Source organism: Micromesistius poutassou (assembly GCF_964030765.1).
Source record: "Micromesistius poutassou genome assembly, chromosome: 18".
NCBI classification, from domain to species: domain Eukaryota; kingdom Metazoa; phylum Chordata; class Actinopteri; order Gadiformes; family Gadidae; genus Micromesistius; species Micromesistius poutassou.
In genome coordinates this window covers 14,924,819-14,945,689 of record NC_140288.1, presented here as the reverse complement: position 1 = coordinate 14,945,689, position 20,871 = coordinate 14,924,819, and the positions used below count along the sequence as shown (strand labels likewise).

General features: G+C 42.6%; 2 protein-coding genes across 3 annotated transcripts in view; one reads left to right on the top strand and one right to left on the bottom strand.

The window, feature by feature from the left end:
* The window catches only part of dnm1a (dynamin 1a), a gene marked incomplete at both ends in the record, with an annotated part of 50,556 nt that extends 42,854 nt beyond the window's left edge, over positions 1-7,702 (bottom strand). The window contains 1 exon segment of the mRNA XM_084483041.1: positions 7,542-7,702. Within this exon segment, the coding sequence (XP_084339167.1) occupies positions 7,542-7,702 (161 nt within the window).
* A 1,325-nt stretch (positions 7,703-9,027) lies between these two features.
* Positions 9,028-18,257, top strand: ciz1a (cdkn1a interacting zinc finger protein 1a; the record flags this gene model as incomplete). Of its 2 annotated transcripts, none has more annotated exons than XM_084482835.1 (16): positions 9,028-9,136; positions 9,602-9,881; positions 10,049-10,170; positions 10,577-10,776; positions 12,292-12,403; positions 12,817-12,898; positions 13,778-13,854; positions 14,042-14,109; positions 14,494-14,640; positions 14,902-15,032; positions 15,448-15,541; positions 15,711-15,824; positions 16,665-16,754; positions 16,850-16,928; positions 17,121-17,242; positions 17,502-18,257. In XM_084482835.1, the coding sequence occupies exons 2-16, from the start codon at positions 9,706-9,708 to the stop codon at positions 18,255-18,257; spliced, it is 2,370 nt and encodes a 789-aa protein (XP_084338961.1). In that variant the 5' UTR covers positions 9,028-9,136; positions 9,602-9,705. The 2 variants fall into 2 exon arrangements, with proteins under 2 accessions (XP_084338961.1, XP_084338960.1); XM_084482834.1 differs by having other exon boundaries at positions 12,814-12,898.
* Between the last annotated feature and the right edge of the window lie 2,614 nt (positions 18,258-20,871).

Sequence of the window (20,871 nt, the reverse complement as noted above, 5' to 3'; positions counted from 1 at the left end):
TATGGTCATGCATATGTGTAGCCATTCAAACATGAGAGGTCTAAGTATTTCCTCCAGGGCGGTGCTGGTTGCTCACGGCAACATGAGCATCAGCTCCCCAGAGGGGCTGATTCTAGACTCTGTACCAGCTGAGCTGACACAGCTATCCACTCAGTGACGCAAGCTAGCAGTGTGTGTGTGTGTGTGCGTGTGTGTGTGTGTGTGTGTGTGTGTGTGTGTGTGTGTGTGTGTGTGTGTGTGTGTGTGTGTGTGTGTGTGCGTATGTCGTTCTATATTTGTATGTGTGTGTGTGTGTGTGTGTGTGTGTGTGTGTGTGTGTATGTGTGTGGACTTCTGGCAGGCTGATAGAAACACGGTCTGCCAGAGGTGTTGACGTCAGCTTGGCTGCAGGTTTTTTACAGATGAGCACAAATGACAGAGTCACACAGTGGCCTGAAGGTGCTTTTCATTTCATTAGTTCTGCCCTGCTTGGTCGGATGGGCCTGAAAAGCCATGAAAGTCTTAATTTCACGACAATCCAAAACAAACGAAAAGCAAGAAAATATTTTTTATTCATGAAGCTATAATCAGCAAGTGTTTGGCCCATTCTACTGAAAAATCTAAAATGTGGAATCAACTTGAATTTATATATATTCAATCGATTGACGAATCTAGGAATCAACACACACACACACACACACACACACACACACACACACACACAGCCACACACAGATACATAGTACTGATAATAAATAATAATAATAATAATAATAATAAAATAATGTGTGTGGAGGGGGGGCGGGGGAATGAAACCTCATCCACTAATACAAACCATTGTATACAAGTAGAAAAGTCTTTATGCTATCCTTTTGTATTTCTCTACTATTTCTCCTCCCCCTCACATGATTGGACAGCTGGGCAGCTGTGGTTACGGACTGCTCTCACCACCATCATTTACTTTGCATTGATGAGAAAAAGACATTTGTGTGTGTGTGTGTGTGTGTGTGTGTGTGTGTGTGTGTGTGTTTGTGTGTGTGGTGGCATGTCTGCTACATTAAGTCTGTGGTATCCCTCCCTGTATATCTTTCATCCACCAGCGATGCCAACCATGCCTATCATGAAGGACAGATGGTCCTCACTGCAGGTCTCTCTCTGCTCTCTCTCTCTCTAGCTCGCTCTCCTCTCGCTCCTCTCTTTTCTCTCTCTGCTCTCTCTCTCTCTAGCTCTCTCTCCTCTCTCTCTCTCCTCTTTCCTCCTGCCATATGGGGCCTCTAAATGAGAGCAGCAGGAGGAAACCAGGCTTTTACACACACACACACACACACACACACACACACACACACAAATACTTGCATTAATGCCAACATATGCATGCATATTGAACAAATATACATACATGCAAACAAACATACATAGGCCTACATACAGTACATACATACATACATGCATATCCATGTACCTCTATAGAGACACAAACACACAACATCATACACAAGAGGAAACATTGTATGCAATCCTTCTGTATTCCTCTTCTATTTCCCCTCCCCTTCACTTGATTGGACAGCGGAGCTGTCTGTGGTGACAGACAACTCTCTCTACCTGTCACATGATTTACTTTGTATTGATGGACGAGCAAAAGCCCCCGCTATGTGTGTTTTGCTCAAACATATGAAACTCAACATACACACTAAAACACACACACACACACACACACACACACACACACACACACACACACACACACACACACACACATCCTTGTAAGGATCAAAAGGTGTGACTAATACTATTATTCTCTCTCTTAGTCCACTGACTCACTTACATACCCCATGCTAAACGATAAACAATGACGATACAATCTAGTACAACCACAATAACAACAACGTGACGCAATCACTTCACCAAATGCATCCACTGAGAGGATGACAGAGAAGAGACAATCATCTGCTAAACTAATCATCTCTGCTAATATACAGTAAGGGACAACACAGTGACATGGGCCCCGTTACACTAACGCCGGAAACACAAAACCTAGAATGAATAGTTGCGTGTCAACGTTGATAAACATCAAAAGCCAAACATGGTAAAGGGCTAGAAGGGAAATTCTAACTGCACATGGGACCTTTTTGTATTTGTATTGGCTGTACAAATGTGTGTCATGTTTGTATTAGAGATAGTGCTGGTAATACAACCGACAGGGTTGTTTCATGTCCTGATAAGGAGGAGGGAGGTTAATTGAGTGCTGAACTAACATCCCTCATCCGTTTTCCGTCCTTTGCTTCTTACTTTCTCTGTCACTAACGCACTCTGCAATACGGCAAACGTGACACACATGATTCACATCAAACCACTTACACACATACTTACACACTTACACACACACGCATACGCACACACACTTAATCACACATAATGAAAGGCTGCCACAGAGCCTCTGGTGGAGTCATTGTTCCCTTCTTACGTAAGCACTGCTGTGCCTACATCACACACACACACACACACACACACACACACACACACACACAGACAAATACACACACACAAACTACACATTAACACATACTTGAACACACACACAAACACACTCATGCAGAGCACAATTATACATGCTCTCAACACACACAGACCACATACACACACTCACACACAGTCAAAGACATTCACACACATATGAACACACGCACAAACACAAACACACACACACACACACATACACACGCTGACATGCGCGGCACAATTATGTATACACCCAACACACAGTGACGCATACACACGCACACACACACACACACACACACACACACACACAATACAATCCCTCATACACACACACACTTCCCTGCAGAGCAAAGGCTGCCTCTTGGGAGTGCGGAGGTTGCTGTTGTTATGAGAGCTAATAAACAAGACCTCATCATGCGGCTATACCATCATCGGCCAATGAAACGAAAGGTTGTTACCAGGTGGCAGACACACAGATTAACGCAGTTGGGGGGGGGGGGGGGGGTGGAAATACTTTTAGCTGAGGAGCAGCGAGAGATTAGTGGTAATCCTGTGGAGCGCTATCACTGCTGGCATTCCCTTCTCACTCACACTTCCTCTTCTAAGCTAAACAACACTGAACGACTACAGTACAAAGCATTCAGGTTCTACACCCTCTGAGGACAACATGTCGCTAGCATGTAGCCTACTAAATGACACTAAACTACTACAGTATAAAGAGTACAGGCTATACACACTCTACTAATATCATGTCGCTAGCATGTAGCCTACTAAACTACACTTAACTAATGTAATATAAAGAGTTCAGGTTCTTTGCAATCTTAAGAAAAACTGAGGACTGCATAGCTTTATAATAGCTATAGCTATTTTATCTACACTAAATATACGTACAACTTTTGACTCATATTTTTCTATTATATTGGAACATTGGAAACTAGGAGTGATGTGGTAAAAGTGGTTCCTGTTTACACTTTCCAGGGATGAGGCTGGCCCCACAGTCTGAGGCGGTACGGAGCTATCCATGGTCCTGAAACAAGATACGTGGACCAAGTCGCCTGTGTCTCAAATCAGATCAAATACACCAGTTAGCCTGCAGTAATGAAGGTGCACTAGCTGTGCTCTATGCTGTGGCGTACACTGGATAGGCCTCATACACAATGATTTAATAATGCAGCATCACTTTGGACATATCACATTATATAAACCGGATCTTGGATGGATGTCGTCACTCTGTCTATGTGTCACTTCCCTTCCGATGCCACTTACTCGTGTGTGTCCGTGTGCGTGTACGTGTGTGTGTGTGTGTGTGTGTGTGTGTGTGTGTGTGTGTGTCTGTGTTTTTTTTCGTTCACTAGAGACTATTGTAGTTTTCTGCATTGTAATTCCACTGGGAACGCGCTAATTAAACACATGGGAAAAGCACAAAAAAAACATCCATGGGAATAAGGCCGTCTTTGATTCTTACTGAACACCCCGAGACTTCATCTACAAACACCAGCTAGTGGAATATGACCAGAGAACATAGAGAGAGAATCCAGGCCTCTTTAGGAATTAGGTCAAAGGTCACTGTGACCTGGTCCTAGGCTCCTTCCCAGTTCACAGGGCAGTTTGAATAACCCTAGCAACACAGAGTGGTGGGGTTAACGACAAACATGATGTTGGCATGAGGTTCACAAACATCAGAATACAACAAAGGCATCGCTGAATAACCACCAAAGCCACCACTAACACTGCACATGATAGAAATGTGTTCTAAATCGTATGAAGTTGTTCCCCACCTTCCACTTTGCCGTACCACTAAATTGTCATACTTGTGAACCACCTCATACGAAAACAATAAAAGACTTAAAAATACATATGCAATGTACATATGCAGTGCCAAGGCCCCCTTTATACACAAATATTACTGCAAGAGGCCTTTATACATAAATATTACTGCAAGGAGGCCATGGCCAGTTGGAAACAGTGGAAAGAAAAAGTCAGCAACGCTGCTTATTTACACAAATGAACAGAAAGCATTACATTGGAGTGATTGAAGTGACATCATTTTTTTATAATAACAAGCCATAATACTATTTTGACTAAAATAAATGATAATATATAGGACATTTAAATTGCCTCTATTATTTTTCTGATTATTGTAAATTTGCTGATTTGTGATTTGTGATTTCAAAAATGAAATCACATGAGCACCTGCAGCCACAGGTTGAAAAACACAAAACACTGATCTAACGGAAACCATCCACTGTACTGCTTTCCTTTTCTTCCTTTCTTTGATTATTATCTCTCTCTCTTTCCCTTTGAAGAAAGTTAGATCTTTTATAAATGAATATTTTACACCCAGACCAAATATAATCCAAAACAAGAAGCGTATAACAAGAAGCGTATAAAAAGGCTATCCAGCATACAATTCATACATGCCACCACTCGGATCAAATGCATGGCAGTAAGGCAACATGGAGCGGACACTTAATGTAGAACACACTATTAGACTGAGCAGACAAAGAGTGAAGACGATGGGGGGTGGGTTGGATGGTATGAAGGAGCGGGAGGGGCAGGGGGGAGGGGGGGTACTTTCTCTTCGTAACCTTGAACAGTGTCCACTGTGTGTGTCGTTGTCTTTAATGCTCTGTCATGACATCAGCATAGCATATCTCATCAGTGCGGTGGAGGGCAACGTTAGTCTTCAGTCCCACCAGCCAAAAGACACACATGGGAAATCCCCGTCAAAACCCTAATCCACTAAGCGAAAGGGGCTTAGTGTCATAGGTCGCTAACCGCGTTACAGATAGTAATACGTCTCAGAGAGGAACGACGGACATCCACCTTGGCTGTGCGGCTCCTTTGTCATGTTAAAATGTTTTATGGTATGTAGAGAGACCTTGAAATTCAAAAGATCATAGATGACAGAAAATGTTCATCTGAGATCTGAGATTGGATGTTGTATATGGCGACACTCATAACCTGTTTCTAATACCGATGTTAAATCACAGCGCAGAAAGAGGTCTTTATGTGCGTGTGTGTGTGTGTGTGTGTGTGTGTGTTTGTGTGTGTGCGCCTGTATACTGTGACTGTACTAAAGGGCTATGCCAATAAAAGTGTCTCAGTGTTTACATATGCATTGTGCATGTGTCTGCACTATTGTGCAGTATGTGGCACCTATCTATTGTGTACCACTGAACAATAATAACATAGCATAACAAAATATTTTTTTTGAGAACACACACACACACATTGCATACACACTGCACTACTCAACCGCAATCATCTTGATCTGCCGCATCTCTCTCCCTTTCTTTCTCTCTGTCTGTCTCTCTCACACTCTCTCAGGCTAAAGGCTAAATATCGTAGTCCATACCGATGCTGGGGGTCAGTTCTAGCTGGTCAGTTTGTCTGACCACAAGAGTGTCAGTAGGAGTCTTAGTATTCCCCGTTGGGAAATACTGAATTCCACTTGCAGCTCACCTCGCTTGCACTTTCACACATTCTCCTGTCTTTGTTGAGGTATTCCTCTTCTATAATTGGATTCACTTAATGAATGAATTAACTCATTAATTGGAATGAATTACCCTGACTTCTATGGCACATACCCAGTAGGTTTCCGTGGGGAACAGTGTTAGATTAAAGTGCTAAAATCTCCCACTGTGTATGAAGAGGCGTAGGACATTATAATAATGTCATGATAGTCTAGTAATACTATGACAGCAGCTGACTATGTTGCAAAACCTGTACAGTACAAGTGGATGGAGCAGCAGAGCAGAAAAAAAGGGCTTTTGCACAGTTTTGCACAGGGGGAAATTAATTACTTTAATTATTTTAATAAATATTTTTATTATTTAGTCAAGTTACAAAGCTGTAAGGAAGCTGTTACAGTATCATTTAGCTGTCAGGGAGAGGAACTACAGGGAATAGTCCTCATACGAAGACAAGGCATTCTTCCATCATTCCCAAAGAGTTGACCGGAAAGGAATGAACAATGACACTTCATATTGAGCGAACAATATTATGTATTTAAGGGAAACATGTATTCACAGGAAACAATGTCCCAAATCCTGAGACAACCCTAGGCTGGCAGATCTTCGAAAAAATAAGATGTCTTGAAAGAATGCCCAGAGGGACTAATAGTTAGTCTAGCACGCAGTAAGCTGGTTCACCTATTGCCCATGCATTGACAGATGGATGCTGAGCCCAGCTGAAAGGGCTCAAAGCTCTCTCTCTCTTTCTGTTTGTGTGCATCTCTCTCTCTCTCTCTCTCTCTCTCTCTCTCTCTCTCTCTCTAGCGCTCTCTTTTTTTTGGCAAGGTCATACTGCAGCACATTGATTCCAAATGCTGTGTTTGCATCCTGGAATCTCTCTTTGGTGACTTTTCCCCCAAGACAACTGAAACTATACAGTCAAAATATATGGTTCCCCTAATCTAAAAAGCTTTAACTACAACAAGCACGGACAACAACAGACTAAATAAGACTTAAACCTGTGCACCTTTGTGTTCACAAAAAGTAATTCCATAAGTATTGCAGGGCTATAATCAATTCACATTGAATAAATACCTCCTAGAAAAACGTTTAAACGTTTAAAACCAAACATAAAAGGTGAGGTTTTTTATCTGCTGCAGTTGTAAGGGTTTCCAGGTGGTTTGTTGACAAGATTAAACGTGATTCCAAATCTATACTTTGTTCTTGACAAAAACAGTTGACACCTTCGTCAATGGAGGAGCGCAGTTAACTGTTAAAACCCTATATCGAAGTATGATGTCGCATGCATCAATTATCTGTAGAATTAGTATGAGCATGAGTTATGTAACGATTAAGCCTCCTCGGGCTGGCCCTGGGCAGGCCTGGTGTGTGTGTATACATGGAAGACAGAATGTTGTGAGGAAACCCAACAATGATTTATGGAGCGGGCGTGTGTTTCTAATGAATGACATACAGTAGATCACCACTGCTTGGATGTTTTATGCCAAAGGGGGATGGGTTTGGGGGAGTGTTGAAACGAAAGCCACTGCGGCCACGGGATGAATGGCGCACCAACGGATCGAAAAAAAGGAAAGATCCACTTACTTCCCCACGAAGTTCTCCAACACGGAGCTTTTCCCCGCACTCTGGCCGCCCACCACTGCGATCTGAGGTAAGTCTAAGTTCGAGTTTTGGCCGATTGCAGAGAAGGCATCCTGCATTTTGTTCACCAGAGGGATCAGATCTTCCATGCCTCGGTTGCCCATCTTGGCGAGGGAGTTGGTCGGTCCTATCTGTCAGAATTGAAATGAATTGAGGAAGGGTGGGAGATGTTTCCCTCGTCTGACCCTTAAGACGTGTCCTAAAGAAAATCCGTAGATGATATGGTGTCCGCGGTGGTCTCCCGCATCTGTTGGCTCTCCTTGGAGTCCCCTCTACTCCTCCCTAGTGTCCTCCTCTTGCTTGTTGTGTGTTCTCTCTCCACCTCCGAGGACCAGAGCGGATGAGGATAATCTCTCCTCTTCTCTCCCCCTCAGGAGAGATATAGGCTGCAGCTGCGCTCATGTGCCGCAAGGTGGTGGCAGAACTCGATGGTAGGCAATATTAAACATTAACTGGATCGTTATTGTTATTTCACAAATTGACAGAGAAAAGGTGTACTTTTCCGGTATTCATTTTTTTTTTTTTTTTTTAATGAAAAGGGTTTCACGCAGTATTCTGTGCGTAGTAATAGGCGTATTGGACTGTACTGAAAGTTAGAAATGGCCTACGCCAAGACGACAGCCGGCGCTCTACTGCTTGTGATTCCCTGTTGTCGTTCGCACATGCGCACTGCGACTGCAGAGTGCAGTAACCGAAAGTAACCCATATAATACATCCTTGGAATTAAGTGATTTATAAAATGATTGGCATTATGAACAGCTAATATTGCTCTTCGTAGGATGCGTTTCTAAAGGTGATTTGCGAATAACCGACATTGATTAACAGACGTTAAGCCTATTTGTTTGTGTATTCAGACATCCATTTTTTTCAGTAATTGCTGTAGGCCAAGATTGATTATCTTCGAGTAGCACGATAAGGTGAATATATCGTGCTATTTTCCACCAGGGGGAGACATAGCTATTATCATTGACATAAACACAAAGCTACCTCAAACGGTGATGGGCATATTAATGCAGGAACAATCTTATTGGCTTCAATATAAAAGCGCAAAACGTCTATGACGAGAAAAATGATAGGCCTACTACCATAAATAAATGCATACATGAATTAGACGATATTATATAATAACACTACTAATACTGATAATACTAAGAATAATAAGAACAATTCAGCTCCGCAGCTCAATTTTCAACATGGGGGCCAAGGATTACATAATTTCACATCATTTGAAAATATTATTTATTATTTTAATCATAACTTTATTCGAATTGATTATCGATTTCTTTTTTTAAACGTATCTTCTTTTTGTTTCATACAATTACATTCATACATCCATAGCCGATCCATAGTCAACGGAGCAGTGGTGGGGCTTTTAGTTTTTAAATCCCCCGGAAGTCTACAGTGTACTTTTATCGTCTTGCTTGACTCTGGCTCAACAAGCACACTGGAAACTGCAATCTATCGCAAGTTTTAATTATTTACTTGCGCTTCGGCCAATGTTGGTCCTTTGTTATATTTGCACTTGTCCTTTTTAAAGGGTAAGTTTTCTTAATTCAATGAATTGTCGTCTCGGGAAGTGTTTATAACGGGGTTTATTTCCCTTTGGAGAGACCCAGTGGATTGTAATGCTACGTTAGCTTGTTTTGCAAGTAGCTCGCTAGTGTTAGCATTCATTTTCGCACGACAGGTGCAGCGTGTTAACTTTACCTACCTATTAAATTACTACCAAGTTACGGTGTATTACACTACACTATACATAAAACCTTTCAGTCAGTTGAAACTGAACTGCACACCATTTCTTCTGGAGCAGTCTTTTATTCCGCTAAAATGAAAAGTATTGTTCGATGGTTAGCCACCGTCATGTTGTGTTGTGTTGAGCGATCTGTTGTCTCTTGAGATGCGCTCTTGTTTTGTAATGCGTTATACGAGTTATACGCGACTGAGTCTTACGGAGTAGTATACTTTCACCTTTAATTATAAGAGCACCGTCTTTCCTTGTCCAGATACCCTTTAGGAACACCGTGATAGGACCGTGTGCATCTCGTCACCGCCGTTGTGTTGCTACGGCACATTAACACACAGCAGGACAGTTACAAACAACATCGGCATGTTCAACCCACACATCCACCACCAGCAACAGCAGCATCAGCAACAGCAGCAGCAACAGTTTCACCAACACCTGCGGCAGATCCAGCAACTTTTCCAGCAACAGCCTCCACCTCCGCCTCCGCAGCCTCCCCCACAACACCATGTTCCGCATCACCACCACCACCAAGCTCAGCGGTAAGGTGAACCCCGGGTCGGGGATCGAGCAGGCCATCTGGATGACAAAACCGTGTTGGGGGCAGTGCTTCTGTTATAGCAGACACTACCCTTTAGTTGTACCACAAATACAATCACTGGATAAAATCAACTTAAATAACAATGTTTGATTCGGTTTTATGTAACAGGGCCATGCAATCCCAGAATGCCCCTTCGCCCAGGATGGTCAACATGTGCCAGGCTACCCAGACCACAATCATCGCCCCCAACCCCATGTTGCAGGGAGCTCTGTTGATGCAACAAATGCAAGGTACAACACAAGATGAAGCTTTCTGTCATCAGAATCCAGCAATAATGGTATTGGACCTGATATATAGATCTATCTATCTAACATTATGTATTCTCTGCATTTTCAACCAAACTGAACAGTACCACGGTACGCAAGGGGTTTTATTGTGCAGTATAATTATGTTATTAAGTGACAATAACAATACCTTGATCATTTTGACATTGTATTAATTAGTAAATCATTCAGCTACATTTATATATTCAAACAAATGGATTACTTTTCATATTCTTTCTTATATTTATTTTATATATCTTCTATGTCTTATGTCTGTATAATGAGTGTCCGAAGACCTTTTTTCGGCACTCAACTTTACACACTTTACTCTGCTTTTATGCCTTACATTTTGCGTGTTCTGACTGATGTCCAGGTAACATGCGAGGCTTTGCGATGGGCGGTCAGCAATTCCGACAGTTCTTCTCAGCCGGTGCCAGGTCCTCTCTGCTGGGGCCCGTTCCCATGGGCATGACCATGAAGTCCCCCCTCATGGGCTACCCGGCAGCACGCCACTACCACCCGCACCAGCGCTTCTACAACAACAACAACAACGCAAACACCTCCACCAGCATGGTAGGCCAGTAAAACATTCAAAAGATACACATACATTTTTGTGTGCATTTATCTGCAAATTCAGATGTGACAAATGGGAGGATTTTTGGGAATAGTTCTAAAAGTGACATTTGAATAGCATCGCTATAGCCCACACCATATTGCCTTGTAGTAGGCCAGGTCTGATTCTGACCGGTAGGCCTTTTATGCATGGTATTCCCTCTCACTTTAAACCCTCTTTCCTGTCTGTCTTCACTCTCCTGGAAATGTAACATTATGTATAGTATCTATTTATGCTGTGAATAACAGCTTTCCATAAAGGTTTACACATTTTAGTCATTTGGTGAGGAATTGGTTTTCACATTTCACACCGTGCTGTTGTCAAAGCATAATGTAGAAAGAGGAACAATGGAATTTAATGAATGTGTACAGGACAACTTATGGAGGCTGTTGCAATGACTGAAGGTTCCTTTGACCTCAGTACTGTAGTGTGTGTGTAAATCCTGAACTGTTGGTAGGACAGTCATATACCCATATATATACAGTGCCGTAATTTCAGTCAGGAAGTGGCTGACTGTGGTAGAGGAGTATTTGCATACAGGAATGACTATCAATATTATGCACTGCTAGTTTATTGTAAATGGTCTGCATTTATATAGCGCTTTTATCCAAAGCACTTTACAATATTGCCTTACATTTACCCATTCATGCACACATTAATACACTGACAGCGGAGTCAACCATTCAAGGCGACAGCCAGTTCGTCTGGAGCAGTTAGGGTTAGGTGCCTTGCTCATGGACACTGCGACACTCTAGGAGGCACCAGGTATCGAACTAGCAACCTTGTGGTTACCAGCCAACCCGCTCTATCTCCTGAGCTAATGCCACACTATTGTGGTTTACTGCAGGAAATACAGGTCATGAGACATCTCTTAACTGGCACTGGTGACCTAGCTCGCTGGGTGTGAAGTTCAATGAGTAACGATCATGTAGCCTAAAGCAGACCTAACGGCCTGGCACCGGGCTTGGCCTGCTTGCGACCCCTTTTACCTTGTATGAGTAACCTATCAATACCTTTCATAGTAATGTAATAATAACAATGATGCATACTCAAAGTCATTTCATGAATAACATATAGGGTAAACTTATGATATGGAACTGTAGGAATAAAAGTCAAGTAAGAAGTTAAATAAGGGAAATCGAGGGTGAGGAGAGAAGGGAAGGAGGTTAAGTGTATCCATATAAGGAGGTTAAATTGGTATCTTGAAACTATCTGCCAAAGATCCAATTAATTGCCTGCAGAATTGTGGTAGAACACCTAACCAGAAATATTGTAGTATTTTAGAAAACAGAAAGCTCTGAAAGAATGTTCTAATTATTTCCCATGAGTAAAACTCATTCTAATGTGTGTGTTGTTGTTCCTCATCGCACACATTAAGCAGTGCTTTGGCCAGCTCTAAATGTCAACTGTGAGTGACTCCAGCCCAGGCAGGGTGACCGGGTCAGTAATCCTGTTTATCCGCCCTGCGTGTCTAGGACTACCGGCAGCCAGACAGGAAGAGGGACAACGAGCAGAGGGCGGCAGCGAGTGCTAACGGCCAATCAGCAGCCAGCGTTACAGCAGACACCAGTGATAAGGCGGAGCCAGGTAAGGCTGCTGCAGTCCAACGTGTTTCATATGGGGAGCGGTCCTGTTGGTGTCGGTAGGAGGGAGGACAATTTGTAAACATTATCAACTACCACGTTTCCTGTGCAAATAGTATCTTATGAATATCAGTATCAGGCCAAAAATGTATTATATTGGTTATCCCTAGATTGTGATTCAGTGAGCTGGATAAACTCCTCATGGGTTCATTTTAATTTATTTTATTATGTAAAATCTTTAATTCTGTATTATTTAAATGTATTTGAGATATGCATATACTATTACATTAGCCTACTTTGATGGGATCTTTTTGAATTCTGTTGAGGGTAGACGGTATGTTTGAGTATCTACTTTGGAGAAGAAAAAAAACTGGGTAACCAGAATGGTGCGTTTGTTTTGTTGTGTTGGATCAGCAGCAGCAGGGGAAGCCGGTCAAAGCACGGCGACAGTGGTGGATCTTACAGACGAGCCGGCCGTGAAGAAGCCGAGGACCGAAGGGTAATGACTGCTGTGACCACCATGTTTTTCGTTCTGTATTTCCTCACTAGAACATCAGCCCCTCCCCTTATTTTAGTCCCCCGAGTACTCTTCTTCCAGCCTGTGACCGCCTGTTAGCTTTGTGTTTCCTCTTTGGCCATTCGAAACATGAAATTCACTTTAAGATGGATGCAAATAATGATCACGATCACTTTTAGACCAGGTTGTCTCAACTGATGGATCCATGTATGATTCGAGCCATTTAGAATCAGAATCAGAATCTTTTATTACATTCTTATTGTACAAGTACACAAGAGTAAAATTCTTATGCTTGGTACCTCAACACACGCATAACAGCAACAATACAATATAAAGTAAATAGATATTAAAAAATATATAAAATAAGTAAGAAAGATAAGTAAAAATAAGTAACGGAAATGCAAAGTGATCAAGTGGTAGTGGTACCAGTTAGCCTCCTCTACACAAGCGCCTCTTTCCCCAGATACATGGAATGAAGCAAACGAGCATCACATCAGTCGTGGCCACTTGCCTCTAATGTGCTAATGTCAGTTGGTAAATGGGCTGCATTTGTATAGCGCATTTTTTGTAACCAGTGGCCAAAGCGCTTTACAATATTGCCTGACATTCACCCATTCATACACACATTCATACACACAGTCACGGTGGCGTCAGCCAGCATCAGTCGTCGGGAGCAATTAGGGTTAGGTGCCTTGCTCAGGAACACCTCGAAACTCAGTTAGTTAGGAGGCGCCGGGGGTCGAACCAGCAACCTTGCTGTTACCAGCCAACCCGCTCTACCCCCTGAGCTAATGCTGCCAGTTAGTTAAAGCGTTTACTTTTGGACACCACCCTTCTAACCCACTCCTCCATGTCTTTCAGGTCAGAGGAGCCGGCCAAGCTAACTGAGACAGGGGCCAACGTCACTCTAGACAGTGACAACGCAGCAGAGGATGGCGGTAAGAACACGGATAAATATGTTGCGCCATTATAACGGATAGTTGGTTTCAAAATTACTTCAAAATTTACTTTGCAAAGTATGTCCTTCCTTATGCTTATAATTGATTGACCGCCACTACTGGTACATCTATGCAACTGATTGGTTATGCCTGCCTCTTCTTGTATATCCATGCGACTCTGTCTTAGACTGCACCATTGTGGAAGAGGTTGGTTCCGAGGTCCTGGAAGGAACAGAAGAGGCCGGAGATGCAGAGGTATGTTATTTGTGGTATAAATGTGTTGTTTTTGAGTGGCGCCTTTTCAGATGATCTGCTTTGTAAAAAAAAAAAAAAAAAAGAAACATGGACAAGGCATCCATTGTGTGTGACACAAAATGGACTAGAGGTTAGAGTTTTTCACTACCTGCCAAAGGTTTCTGGGTTCAAACTATCAAACCCAAATGTCTGCAGTGCATCCTTGAGCAAGAAACTCAACCCCTTCCTCCTCATGAATGACCTGTATCATTACATCCCTTGGGGTAAAAGTCTTCCCTGTATTTCTCTTCTTCTCTGGTGCACTGATATTTTGGAAAAATGACTCCATAGTAAACGGTGTCGTAGACTTGACTGGTCATACCCCCTCTGTTGCCCACCGCCCAGCTGAGTGACGAGTGTCTGGCGGACGACTCTGTACTGGAGGAGGCACCAGAGGACATCGCAGCAACACACAACGACCAGGAGGACAGCCTGGAGGGGACCAACAAGTTCTACTGCTACCTCTGCAGCATTACCTGCCACAGCCAGCAGGTGGGGGTGATGCAACTCACTGCATAACATGGATGTCCATCTATCCATTGTCCCCTTATTCACATTGCTGATCTGAGCGGTAGCTCAGTGGGGAAGCTGAATGTCATTTTGTTATTTTAGTACTTTTAGAATGTGTGCACTGACCGTATTGTAAGACGTTTTCTGTAAAAGTGGCCATCAAATGGGGCACATGGAACATAACACATTGGACTCAAGCGATGGTGTTCTCCCTAACCTCTGGCTGTATTTGTGTCGTGGTAGAACTTCCGCAGTCACATGAACGGCCTCTCCCACCAGCAGAGGATGATGGAGATCCAGCATATGAGTAACGCCTGTCTGGTCACGCTGCTGCCGCGCGTGCAGGACTCTCTTCAGGCGGCCCACAAAGACGGGTCAGTGTCACACGTCCTCCGCTTCTGTTCTGTATGATCATCCACTGCTTCCTCTTCCTAACTGTAACAGAGCCATGTCCTCTTCTTCTTGACTATATAATGCTTCATACTTACTATGGGCTGTTTGGGAAATGATTGGGAATTGGAACAGTATCAGTTGTAGCAGAACCAACATGAGTGGGAATCAAAGACCATCTAACCTTGTGTCTCAGATCCCAGCATCTACTCTGCAGTTGAATCCAGTTGTCTATGTGTAGTTTTTATTGATTCTATTCTTTGATTGGTCTCAGTTGTGAGTCGTGTGTGCTAAATGAATGTCTGGCTGCTTAACAGCCATGATCCGGTAGCACTGGACTAGCAGGAAATAATGTAGCATCTACTTTTTGTCTCCTATGTTGTTGTGTCTCGTCTCCAGGAAGAAAAGAGCAGAGCCTCTGCACTGGTGTCCCAGCTGTGGACTTCATCTGACATGTGGAGCCACTGACCACCGCTGCAACAAGGAACACCAGGTAACAGGCAGGGCACAGTTTCTCACTCGCTTCGGTATGTAGGGCACGTGCATCAGAATGCATCATGGGATTTTCTATTGTTGCAGATGATCCGCCATATTGTGAGGACTCTGTGGTCGTAGTGCTGTTAAATCCTAAATCAACATGAATTCAAACACTTCCTCCTCAGCAACTTGGCAGCCTGGCTGGACCCACCTGTACGGTCTGCAGGAAGACCTTCAAGACCCCCCAGCTGTTTGTGGAGCACATGAGGTCCCAGGAGCACAAACACAAGGTGGAGGAGGTGGGACTGTTGTTTTAAGTGTGTTTTTGTATTTGACCTTTTAACCATACAGGTTATTCTCATTGATGGCAAAGCAATAAAGAGACACCTGATTTGCAGTATTGCACATTTACGAACGCAAAACAAGACAGACAATACGGGTAAATACAAGAATGACTTTTTGACCCTTAGTCGAAAGATCCGGCATTCAAACACTAATGTCTGCAGTATCTTTAGGAAGGTTTGAGCAAGGCCCCTACTTTTAGATCAGGGGTGGGGAACGTACTTTTTAAAAAAAATGAAATTAATTAAGGAGAAAAAGGTTAATTTCCTTTTTGTTTACTTTGGAATGTTGGGGTAGCCTAAACAAGTCGCAGTGTCATTTCTAAATCTAACCATTGACGGCTAGCATCGCATCCGCCAAGAAACGAAAGGTTGATAATGAATGTCGTGTTTTCCAAGAAAAATGGACTGATGATTACTTCATTGTTGAAGTAAAGGCCAGTTTGCTTTGTGTGTGGAGAATCGCTCGCTGTAACGAAAAAGACCAACCTGGAACGTCATTACAGTACTAAACATGCTAGGCTAAGTGAATTGCAGGGGCAGTTACACAAGGACAAAATAAACACACTTGAGCGAAGTTTGGGTGCCGAACAAGCAGCTTTCACCAGACCAAATTTAGAGAGAGCTGTGTGCATGCAAGTTATGTGGTGAGGGAGTTATTTTTATAGGCCCAAAATGATGATGGATAATTGAAATACTTTTTTAGTTGCAGATTTGAAGGGGAGGGAAATTGTCTCCATTTTCCTCTGCACTGGGGCACATCCTCATGGTTTGTTTTCCGTATGCTCTTACCTTCAGGAGAAGCAGGGTTTCGGGTCCTTGGACCACAAAGACGGCTGCGAAGTGGAAGGGGAGGAGAGGGACGAAACCCATGGCTCCTATCAACTGGTAACACAACCGTTTCACATTTTAGAAAACAACTCCTTATACACGCTAATACTTCTTGGTAATAATGTTTGACGTGTCTGTGTGTCCACCTTCAGGATGACCCGTCGTCCAAGACAGAGGTGACCTTGGAGAGAATGAGCCCGGATGAGGAGTACAAGACTGACACGGTGTATGGTGAGAGCTGACCGTCTCCCTCATGTTGTGATATCAAAGTCATAAGTCAGCTTTACCCGGTATCCATTAAATTTAACAAAAATGTAGACTTGCAGTAAGCACCTATGTTAATATTTAGAGATTTCATAAAACGTTGATGTTTGGGTAGAGATGCAGTAGTATTAAAGTGGTTCTCTCTCCTTTGCCCTACAGGCTCTCGTTTCCTGGTACCAGTGGCTGGCTTCCTCTGTCGCCTCTGCAACAAATTCTACCACTTTGAGTCGTCTGCGTTACACTCCCACTGCGAGTCTGTCACACACTTTGAGCACCTCAAGGTCAGTTTGAACAACATTTGAACTCTTAGTGCCGGCATTATTATTTTATTTTTTAAGAAAAGCTGTTTTATAATAACATAAATCCTGTACCTTTTTTTTCAAGATTATCTTCAACGTTAAAATGATTGATGTCAAAACGCATTGTAAAGATTGATTCCATACATTGCTTAGTACTCAAATATGATCGCCCATATGCACCTTATGTCAAACCTGATGAAAGTCTAACAAAATAATGATGTGTGTATTATTGACCCTACAGAAGTACAAAGCCTTGAAGAGCAGCCAGCAGGCCGGGCCTCCCACACCCGGCCGCTCTGAGGACCGTCTCCGGCGCGGGACTGACCTCCAGTGCCCGGATGGTACCGCTAACCCCGCTGCCTCCAGGGACCTGGATCTGCCAGAACCAGCAGCAGAACCAACAGTAGAACCAGCAGTAGAACCACAGGAGAGCCGGCCGGCCGCTGCCCCCCCTGCTGCCTCTGTGTCAGAGGACCCCCCCATGCTGACCGAGGAGGAGGAGGACAAGCTGCTGTCCCAGGATCCATCGGAGCTGCCTGGCGGGACCGAGCCTGAGGCGGAATGTGACCAGGTGACACCGGCTGATGAGTCATTGGCTAAGGAGGCGCCTGCAGACGTGCCATTGGCTGTGGAGGTGCCGGGTGACAAGCCATTGGCTGTGGAGGTGCCGGGTGACAAGCCATTGGCTGAGGAGGCGACAGCTGACACGCTATTTGCTGAGGACGCCCCAGCTGACCAGCAGTTGGACGAGTTTGAGCCGGCTGAGGAGGCTCGTGCTGATGTGCTATTGGCTGAGGAGAAGCCGGCTGACGCGCCATTGGCAGAGGTTGCACCGACTAACCCGCTATTGGCTGAGGAGGCAACAGCTGAAGAAGAAGAAGAAGCAGCAGCAGCAGCAGCAGCAGTGGCGGCGGAGGAGGAGAAGGAAACACCAGAGAAGAAGACAAGCACAGGAAAGGCGAAAGCTACCCCGAAGAGAAGGTCAAGGAGACGCTAGAAGAGGCTAACCTTGAAATGAGAAACTCAACAAATTACTACCTTGGAACTGTTTGGTATTTTTCCTTTTTGTTATCTTCTTTTGTTTGTTTCATATGGATTTCTGTTCTGGATATCCTGTTTTTATGGAACTGAACTTCACGATAATTGGTGGATTGGGATTGGAACCCACAGATGTATGGGTTTTCTGTATCAGGCATTCAGTAGGAGTGTAGCTTGAGATTGTGGGAAAGTAGGAAATTAACATTCAAAACATGAGGTTCAGAATTTGTTGGTAAACCAGTTTACAGACTAGTTTACAGACTAGTTAGGCAAGAGACTAGATATGCAGACAGGGCCCAAAGTAGCACATGAGGCAGCTTGCAGTGACTTTGTTGTACTTCTTGTTACAAAATCATTTGAGAAACCTGACTCTTCGGGTCTATATCTGACTATGAAACCAGGTTAAAAAAAATGGTTGACTTTGGATTTGAAGGCTTACTGTGAATAAGAAGGAGCCTGTAATGCGTGTGTGGTTACCAGAGCTGTTTTTTTTAAATGTGACATTTGGTGATCAAAGTGGGAATAAAAAAGGATTAAATATAATTACAATTCCAGAATTGAAAGAAAAAACCACTAACTCATTTGGTTACAAAATGATACCTAATTAGATGAATTATGTTTTAGACTAATCTGATCTACCTGTATATATGACTGAATAAGATTTTGTATTCATTTGTTTTCTGATCTGTCACATGGTTTAAGAAAAGAGGTAGTTTAGGAAGTTTCATCAAAAGGTCAAGATGACCAGTGAAAAATGGATGGCAGGTAGATTATGTTTGGAAAGTTGATCCAAAGTTTATCGCCCAAGAAAACAAATTCCAGTGATGGTAAAAAGTTTCACCTTGAAAGTTGGTTGTAGGAGAATAACATACTATACACTCAAAGAAATCATTATTGATTACATAGCCATGGCGTTGACCGCATATGCTTTCCATGAAGCACAGTTTTTATTATTTTGGTTTATGAATCGTAGAATGTAACCGCTCCATGGAACCACATCATTTTAGTGACACTTTGAGGAACCTTTGAGTGTTTGCTTGAGTATTAAACTGAACTGCTGTTAAATTTTGAGTCTTATCCTAGCTTTGTTAAAGTAAGTTATCCAAGATGTTTAAGTTTGTTGTTGACATTTGTATGTATAATCATTTGGGCGTTCTTTAAGTGTATTCAATTGTGCAACGCATTCTCTGCTGCTGTTGCCCTCCCCATCAAATGTGTGCGACTGCACCCATTCAGATCAGCATAGTTGTTCAATCCGAACCACAATGGAGTTGGTTCTTTTTAATAATCGTATCAGAAAAAATACAAAATGGCTGTTATCTTGACCATTAAAAGGACATCTAAATGTCTTTCAGTGTATATGAAACCTAATTCAGATGCTTCTAATTGAATAGGGGCACTGTAACGAGGAACAAACTAAATCTGAACTGTACTGTAACTATTCTCTGGATATCCTCCACCATGCGTAACAAACGACTGCTCTTGTTCTTGAGACTGGAACCATTGTTGAAGATGTAGCTGCAAGTGTTACTAGTGGTTAATGGGCTTATGTCACATGCATTCACATTTTCTTATTTTTAATTTTCAATGTTAAGCGTTTTTGATTCATTTTGCGGCGATACACTGGAGGGGCAGTTATATTTTTCATTTAAAATGCCCCAACTATACATTGCCTAAACTTCTTGTGGTATTTATAGTATAAAGCACCAGTTGCCATTCAATGTAGCACATCTACGGTTCTCTAAATCAGACCGATAGAGAATAGAATAATTTGTTAGCCTAGCATCATTTGTTGATCTATTGCCTAGTTATAGATTTACGCTTATGTATATTTTATAACTGGTTTCAAATTGTTGATCATCTTGAGAGGATACACCACTTCTCTCTTCAATGCTGGTCTATTTAAAATGTTCTGAAACGTGATGAAATTCTGGGACCGTTATACATACATGGAGAAGGGGACCTTTTTAACCAACTGGCAGTTCAACGTATATAGAGATCTCTTGGGTGGTGTTTGAATTAACATAGGGAGAACAACTTGTGATGTCTGGACTCAATTGTGCATGGAAAAATGATGAATGTAACTTGGAAAAGTTTTTGCTTATGTCTCTGAAGGTAGACAAGAGATCTGTAAAAGAACAGTTCAAATCAAGGTTGTAAGTTTTATTATTGTATTTTTATTCTGCAACTGACAAATGAACAAACGGCTATTGGTTTTTTTCTAACAGCTGGAAGTTTCATGTATTTTTGAAAGTTGAATGTTTTGTCATTTTAATTTATATTAAAAATCAGATAATTCCCACAATTGTTTTTATTTAAATTACTGAGGGTAGAGGGTGCTCTGTAATAATCTGATATATATCTATATATCTATATCACAACCTAGTATTTCCTGGACGCACCTTTAAACGTGACACTTAACTAATGTTTTGTAACATTAAAATGGAATGTACATATACAACACATTTATATAATAAATACACACTGACGGACCTGAATGTTTCCAAAAATCTAGGATTAACTAGATTGTTTGGAAATGTATGATATAACACTTGAATTGTCTTGCGCAGTCC